Raw genomic sequence first — 8,919 nt, 5'->3', positions numbered from 1 at the left:
AATTAACAAAAACAAATGCATGAATATAGTCTGTGTGTATATTCCACCAGGGAATAATACCAATACACTAGAAGGCATCCTCCAATGGTTAGCTAGCAACTATCCACAGGAAACCATTGTGCTAGGAGATCTTAACATTGACTGGAACACTTGTTCCTCTCAATCTCCTACCACCCATGTAAACCTGTATGGATTCATACAGGTTATATCCACCCCCACCAGGATGGAAAACTTAACCAAAAAGATAGTATACTGGATTGGATACTAATCAATAGCCACCCCCAAATGTATTCATCGGGGGTCATCCCCGATGACCTCAGCAATCACTTTCTCCCCTTTATCTGCAAGCACAAATCTAATTACTCCCATCAGCCCATCTACAGAACAATAAGAAATAGTAAAAGCTTCAATCCTAGTAAGTTCTAGGACGAACTTAAGGCATGCAACTGGGCTGCCCTAAAGCACTTACCCCTAGACGAAGCCATATCCCACTTTAACAATAAATTCCTCACCATCCTCGAATCTCATGCTCCCCCTCGTTCCACTAGGGTAAAAACAAAAGCTGCCCCATGGCTCTCTAAAGAAACTAAATAAAAAAATCATAGTCAGAAACAAGACATGGGCAACATGGCGTGCTACAAAAGACCCCCTAAATCAAACCAAATTTAGACAACTAAGAAATTAAACAAAACGATCCATTCTGTTAGATAAAAAAAAAACCTACTACCTCCATCTCCAACAAGGAAACCAAAATAACCCCCAAAAATTCTGGGCAGGGATAAATAAATTACTGCACCCAGGTCAAACCACCACTCCACCTCCCTCAGCCTCTACTGATAAACTACCAGCGGATGTTGCGAACACCTTTAATAATTTCTTTACTGAAACTATCCAAGCCCTTGCTAGCCAATTACCCCTTAACTCCTCTAACCCACTGGATAGCACTCCCAGCCCTCCATTAGCTTCTGACCAGTCTCTACATCTTTCATTAGTTTACTACTCAAAAAATTAAAACCTACTACCCTTGCTGCAGACCTTCGCCCAGCTGAATATTTGCAAAAAGCTGCTGATACCATAGCATACCCCGTTTCCATTCTAATTAATCAGTCCATATCAGAAGCCTCAGTCCCCTCTATCTGGAAAATATCTCATGTCATACCCCTCCATAAAGGAAAATCTACTGAATTATCCAATTATAGACCCATAGCCATCTTATCACCTCTGGCAAAAATCATGGAAAAATGCATCCATAAACAACTTCTGTACTTTCTAACCCAAAATAACCTACTGGCTAACTCCCAGCATGGCTTCAGGCCATATCATAGTACCACCACAGCTCTCCTCTCCTTCTCTAATGCAATAATCTATAACAGGAACAACTTCAAGTTATCCTCAGCCATTTTCTTTGACCGCTCCAAGGCTTTAGATATGGTCAGCCACCATCTTCTCATCAACACCCTGGCAACAATGTCTCTAGGCAATCACTCTCTTCGATGGTTTGAATCCTACCTGCACAATAGACAACAATCTGTCTTATGGCAGAACAAACTCTCAAATCTCCTACCCAATACCCTAGGTGCCCCACAGCGGTCTATCTTGGGACCACTTCTGTTTTCCATTTTTATCAATGACCTCTACAGAGTCATCCCTGAAGCCATCTGCATTCAATACACAGATGACTCAACACTGATCTGCACTGGCACCTTGCAAACAGAGCTGCTATCAATAACTCAAAGTACTTTTAACCTAGTAGATAATTGGCTGCCACTCACTGTCTGATTCTAAATCCTAACAAAACAAAGCTTCTACATTTCAGCCCCACCCAAAGATCCACTGTGTTCTCTCTCTCCATTAAGGCTAATAATGGTGCCATAATCTCTCCAGATGCCGATACAAAACTGCTAGGAGTTATTATTGATAACAATCTTAAGTTTGATGTACATGTCATCAAAACAATCAAAACCATTAACAGAAAACTGGGCTTGCTATATAGGGTAAAGCCATTCCTTACCCCACATGCTAGGACTTCCATTGCCCACTCCCATCAACTCTCTACACTCTACTATGCTTCCCCTTTACTTGTCAACCTAATTAAAACTGATCTTAAACTCTCAAGCTGCTATAATAACATAGCTAGATTTGCAACTGGTCTACCCTATAGAACACATCATTGTAAAAATCGAAATTATCTCGGATAGCTAGAGCTACCAAGGCAGATTCAGTATAATCTACTCATTGTGGCTCACAAAGCACTTAACCAACTAGAAAATACACCTGCCCTGAAAAATATCATCTATTCCCACTCCAACTCCAGATCACTCTGGTCATCTAATAGATTGGTAGTGCAAACCATCAAATCCAACAACTCAGCTGGTGATTCCCTGTTCACCAACTCTGCTGGCAAAATTTGGAACTCACTTCTTGCTAACATTACCCTAGATACCACCCTATTTCAATTTAAAATAGCTCTCAAGGAGTATTTCAAGTTGCAACAGATATGTCCTTGCTCCAAGCTTGACTAAATCTTTATTCATACTGGTGTACTAATAATATGTCTGTAAATGGAATTCAAATATCTTTATTTGTTAAGCCAGATTAGAAGTTTGTTAGACTGTATAAATTTAACGGGACAGTAAAGTGTGTTATATCTGTATAATATTATGATGACTCCTGTTCTATCTGTACATTGTGATGATTGCATATGTAACCACCTTTGGAGCTTTTCTCCCCAGGTCTCTGCCAAAAATGGACATGTATCCAGTCGGACTATCCTGGTCAACAAATGTAAAATAAAAAATACATAAAAAATAAAAATGAACCAATAATGACAAAACTGCACAATTCAGAAAATTTCAACCATAAAAGGCCACTGAACTTCTATCATTACAATCCACTAATGTCAGTCAGTATGCACAATCTTTGCAGAAATAAAAGTCATCTGAATAATTCCACATTAAAGATATTCTGTAACTAATGAAGAGGTTGCTTCTAGCAAACAACTTTGTATTTCATTGTTTCATCTACAAATTCAGTACCCACTGCTCTTGAAGAATAAATTGACTACATTGCATTAAAAAATGTTAAGCTGGTAATATTGCAATAGGGAATGGATGGCAAACTGAAAACAGGTCCATAACTAGGCATCTCATCCAAAGGAGGACATACTGAGGACTGCAGCACCCCACCCCCCTTGATGCCCCACACAGTATCAGCAATCCATCTACATGCTTTGGGAGTAGAACCCATAGCCTTCTGCATCTACTAACAATTATTTTCAACTCTACAGCACAATAGTAATGTTGTGTCTTTCGGCTTTTCCCGGTTAGGGGTCACCACTCTGGTCCGCTAATGATTGGCAGCAGATTTTTACGTGCCGAGTTGCCAGCTCTGATGCACAACCTTCAACGAAGATACACCCATTCATGCATGTCTCCACACAGAAGACGCTTTAGCTGAGAATCGAACAGGACAACGTCTTACTGTGAGGCGACAATGCTACCGCAGCACCACCGCTGCAGTATTCAGCACAATAGTAATAGCATTTGCTAATCAAAACAGTTACATATTGTAAACAGACTTAGCATGAGCAGTAGTAAACTTTTCCCTTGAAGCTCACAATTAATTGAAAAATGCACCTGAAACACTTTTCCTTGAGAAGTGCTCCTGAAACTCAATTCTTTGAGAAATGCACCTGGCAGCTTGATGGTTGGGGTAAAGGATTCAAGCTTTTGTTTCCTGTAACTAAAGTACAGGGTTTGAGTGTAAGCAAATTAACCATTTGCTATCCCTATTTAGGGCATTTTACACACACACACACACACACACACACACACACACACACACACACACACACACACACACACACACACACACACGCAACCTCTTAGCACAATGCATCGGGACAAAGTCTGAACAATAGGGATACATTTTAAATATTGCTGTCATAAAACTTAGAAAGTTGCTAGAATAAAATGTCTTGTGTTACCATACATTTTCTGAAGAGCAAAGTCTGAAACTCAAATGCCTGTCATTATTTAGTGAATTTAGCCCTCACTGATTTGACACAAAAATCCAAAAAATCATAAACTTTATGAGAAGCAGGCCAAAAATCTTGTTGTTGTGTCTTTCGGCTTTTCCCGGTTAGGGGTTGCCACAGCGGAACTCTGGTCCGCTAATGATTGGCAGTAGATTTTTACGTGCCGAGTTGCCAGCTCTGACGCACAACCCTCAACGAAGGTACACCCAGTCACGCATATCTCCAGACAGAAGAAGCTTTAGCTGAGAATCGAACAGGACAACATCTTACTGTGAGGTGACAACACTACCACAGCACCACCACGAGCAGGCCAAAAATATGAGGTGAAAATCTGGACCATACCTCTTAACCTCTTAGCACAAAAATCTGAACAAAGCCTGACATAATGGGGGAGAGGCAGATTTTAAATACTCTGCTAAACGTAGAAAGTTGCTAGAAAAACAAGATTTGTCTTGGTATGCATTTTCCTGAAGGGTATGAAGTCTGAAACTCAAATGTATGTCATTTAATGACTTCAATCTTCAGATCATCCAAGTGATTTGCCATAGAATCAGAAATTTTATGAGGAATAGACCAAAAATATGAAGCAAAAATCTGGACAGTTGAGAATGCAGTGTCTCTCTCACTCACACAGACACACACACACACATATATAAACGCACTCCTTACATGTCCATCTGTGTTGTCTGTAGCACACACACTAGTTGTGCTCCGCTATATGTGGAGCATTCTGTCATTTCCATTCGTCAGCATAGCTCTCTGTTCTTGTGCTTTATTGTCCTCAGTCCCTCCCATCCCTTATGTTAGTAACTGCAAACATTGTAGTTTTCTTCTTCAGAATAAATATGTTGACGCAAAACATGTTCTTCCATAGAGTTTATAAATGAATTTGATTAGTTTTGGAATCCCTCCAACTTTGACCCTTCGTTATCATTATTTCTCTATTTTTCCCTAATTTTGAGCAAGAAAGCAAGGATTTCAGAACTTTATTCACCAAGAAAGCAGTTTTAATTAGTAGCCATTACCGTAACCGCAATCGCAAACCGTGAGTATTAAGCGGTCACGTTAATTAACTTCTGACTTTTCCTAGCATTAGTGGATGAATAAATCTTATTTTAATATCCCCCCTTTAAGTCTTAAAATTACACAAAGCATGATTGGCAGAAGGAAACTACACAGATCTGTACATCTAAACAAAGAAACTACGAGATTAAATGACATGAATGTCCTATGTTCCGAGACTGCCTTTTCTCAGAATGCTTCATTTTTTCTGACGTATTGCAATCTTAGAGTTGGTATTTATATGTTCAGTGGTGTGGGGGATTTGACAAAGATAAGTTTAATGGAAAAGAATGATATCCGCTCTTTATTTTTGATGACTACTGAACATTTCAGTATGAAGCCAAGGAATGTTTTTCATTTTTTTTAAGGATTTTTGGCTCAGTGAAGTACTTACAGTTGAGTGAAAAGCTAGGGGAAAACTTTCAGAAGCGGCTGGAGGAATTTCCCTTGTCAGTCCATGGATGGAGCACACACACACACATCTACTGAAGTAACTTGAAGAATGTCTCAGCTGAAATTGCTGTCGACTTGTTAGCAGGATTACTCTGGCTTCTGGAACATGATTGGACTGTGGGAATCAGCTGACAAGGAACTAAGCCTCTCAGTTCAATTGTATTACAGGAGACAGACACCCTTGCAAAGCAAAAACAAAAATATAAACTGGCAAACGGCAAGGCTGAAGAGCAAAATGCATCTCCAAAATCGGTACAGTTAGGAGATTAATGGTAATAATGGGGCACTTTAGCACCGCTGGTAAATTTGCCATTGTTGAAATGGAAAAATGTACACTCTTGAATGTACATTTTCAGATTTCAAAAAATAAACAGTACGTTTCTTTTTTTTCTTTTTTCATGCCATGGATGTTCACTACTTTAAAAAGGGGGTGGCGCGCGCCCCTGCACCCAGGCCTAAATCCGCCACTGTTGATGTTTCAAAATCCTGTACACACTGAGTATCAAAGCCATCTGTGACATCATGAGACAAAGTTATATAACTACCATAGAAAGCCACAGGCCTGGTCTTAGAGGGGAAAAGTTTAAGTTATGTGAAGGCTGCCAGCAAACAAATGATTGTAATCAAATCTATAAACATGGTCTAATTTTTTTCTCCTTTAGTTTTGTGCACCCATAGAATATGTTAATCACAGAAGCAGTATTTCATTTTATTTTTTGATACAGCTGTCCATCTATACATACATTATCTAAACACTCCATTCTTTAAAAACAGCTTAATACAAACTTTATCATGTAAACCACAACCTTTGTATGTATAGATGGACACTCTTTATTTTTATTTTTATTTTAATGTTGTTTTATATATATATATATATATATATATATATATATATATATATATATGCTTATATTATTTATTAGTACCATGTGTTTTTAAGAATAGCTATTTATTTTTTGATTAAATAGCTTAATTGGAAGTGTGATCTTATTGGTCATGATCAGTTTAAATATTGTGATGGTGGTTTATTTTTTATTGTCTGATGAAGTGGCAGTGTTAGCCGTGAAAGCGCTCACAATAAAAATTCTTTATGTTTTTATTTTGCCTTGGGTTGCTCTACCAGTATTTTTTGTGTTTCATTACAACTATAATAGTCACTGTGTTTACTGTGACTTATAACATTTGGTTTAAGACCTAGAATCCAAAGAATATTACCACTATGAAAATAGTTTGTGCTGAAGAGTTTGACATTTATACTTCCGTCATAATCCCTATAGTTCCAGATATGAACATTTGTTTAAAATGTGAGGACATAATTTGATTCTGTCAAAAGGCTTAAGCTCCGCCCAATGGAAGTTACAGTGCAAAAAAAAAAGGGACACTGCACCAGACAACCCTTTGAAACTTACCAAATTTCAGACTTTTAGAAAACTACAAGAATAAATATTAACATAGCCAAAGCCACTTATCTACCTACCATACAAAACTAAATTACTAGGACAACCAAAGAAATTTTAGCAAGCCATAAAACAGATTAGTACCAGTAAGGACTTCTCAAAAGCATGCTCAGCTAATTCTGACAGGACACCACAGCTGTACACACACTAACCAATCACATTTTTTCAATATGGAAAAATTGCACTTTCAGTGGCCATAATCCTATATTTAAAAAGAGCTTTTGAAAATGTAAATCATTATATTTTATTTCATAGACTCCAGAATATTGACTTCTTTGGATATGTTATCACGTGGTTTAAAGGTTTCCTGGCCAACTGAACATCTGTAGGATTTAGCAATAATTCTCTTTCAGAGACAGGCCATATCACAAAGGGAGTGAGAAAGAGGTCAGTTCTGAGGCCGCTTTTATTTTCTATCTTTATAAACAAGCTACCATTAGACTTGAATAATAACTGTATTTTATATAGGATCTATATTATATGTTTGAAGTTTTATAACTTCAAACATCATAAAATTGAATTTAAATGTTTGAAGTTATAAAACTTCGAACATATGTTCTAATAAAAAAAAAAAAAAACAAAAACAAACTGTTGTAGGCAGGAGGGCAAGAAGCCCCCCACACCCCCTGCTCTTTAAATATGAGTACTACAGTGCAGTAAAGGGAAATCTTTGCTTTATTGCATTATAGTGCAGTCTTGGAGTTGGTATATTTAAAGAGCGGGGATGTGGGGGTGCATGGGGGCTTGCACCAGTCAAGTAAGTTCTCTTTCTTTTTTTTTTTTTTTTTTTTTTTTTGTTGTTCAATGTTTGAAACTTCGAACATTTAATTTCAATAAATTAACATTCGATGTTTTCAAATGTCGAACATATGTTATAGACTCTTTTATATACAGGTGATACCGTTTTCCAGCAGGCTGATAAACACACCAGAAAACTGCAGTTTTCACTTCAGAATAATTGTTGCTCTCTCTTGAATTGGCTGGCAGCCAATAAGTTGATTATTAATAAACACAGATCTAGCATAATGATGTTTGGGGCTCAGCAAAGACTTGCCCATACCAGACTAATTGTAATCTCTAATCCAGATATGAATACTACCCCAACACTACAACTCAGAAATACCAGGAAATTCTGTTGGACCAGACCCTAACCTTCAACAAGCACATTGAATTTGAAGAAAAACAAAGTTCTTTCTTAACTAAAAGTCACTCACAGGATTTCACAGCCCTTAACTCCTGAATCCAGAAAATCAGTAGGTATCAGTTTTTTACTCTCCAGACTTTCTTTGTTTTGCAATTGTAAACTCCCCCAAAAATACATGACTTCTTTAGACTGATGAAAACAAAATTCTGCAGTTTGTATACCTGTCCCAATATAAGAGTATCACTGAACAACCACCAAAAAGCCACATGGGTAAAAAACTTTCTTACACTGTGAAGGACACTAACGAGGAAAAGAAAAGGTAAACACTGCTGAAAAACTCCTGATGTCCACCATGGCAGTAAACTTGATAATAAAATCAAAACTTAAATAAAAAGAAAAAGAATATAACAAAAAACAAGTAGTCCTTAGTCTTCCGATAAGCGCTTTCGAAAAATAAGCCTTCCTCAGATCGTATAAAAAGGACTGTTCAGCTTTTGTATTTATAAGGCATCACAGCCATTCATCACTTGATTCTGTGACACACCCTTGTAGCAAACCAAAAGGAGGCCAGCTAGCAGAGAGGTATAATTTCCTTCATTGTAATTAAAGGGGCAGTGCTTCTCTTTACTATGAGAGAGTATATGAAAAGGCTACGAATGTGAATACATTATATGATTGAAGTAACATTCAAGTAAACTTGCTAATTGTATTCCTTCTATTCCTAAGTGCAGGTTTTAATGGCACAATGGTGTTCAAGCCTGGTGATC

At 37.6% G+C, this 8,919-nt stretch overlaps 1 protein-coding gene across 1 annotated transcript in view; it reads right to left on the bottom strand.

Annotated features, from left to right (window-relative positions):
- Positions 1-291: 291 nt before the first annotated feature.
- The window catches only part of LOC122791469 (tenascin-R-like), a 77,465-nt gene continuing 68,837 nt past the window's right edge, over positions 292-8,919 (bottom strand). Inside the window, exon 4 of the mRNA XM_044059214.1 lies at positions 292-377. Within this exon, the coding sequence (XP_043915149.1) occupies positions 292-377 (86 nt within the window). The remainder of the gene's footprint in view (positions 378-8,919) is intronic.

This window comes from Protopterus annectens, chromosome 17.part0 (assembly GCF_019279795.1).
Source record: "Protopterus annectens isolate FY-2018-M chromosome 17.part0, PAN1.0, whole genome shotgun sequence".
NCBI classification, from domain to species: Eukaryota; Metazoa; Chordata; order Ceratodontiformes; family Protopteridae; genus Protopterus; species Protopterus annectens.
The sequence above is the reverse complement of the archived record's forward strand: the minus strand, read 5'-3'. Positions and strand labels throughout refer to the sequence as shown.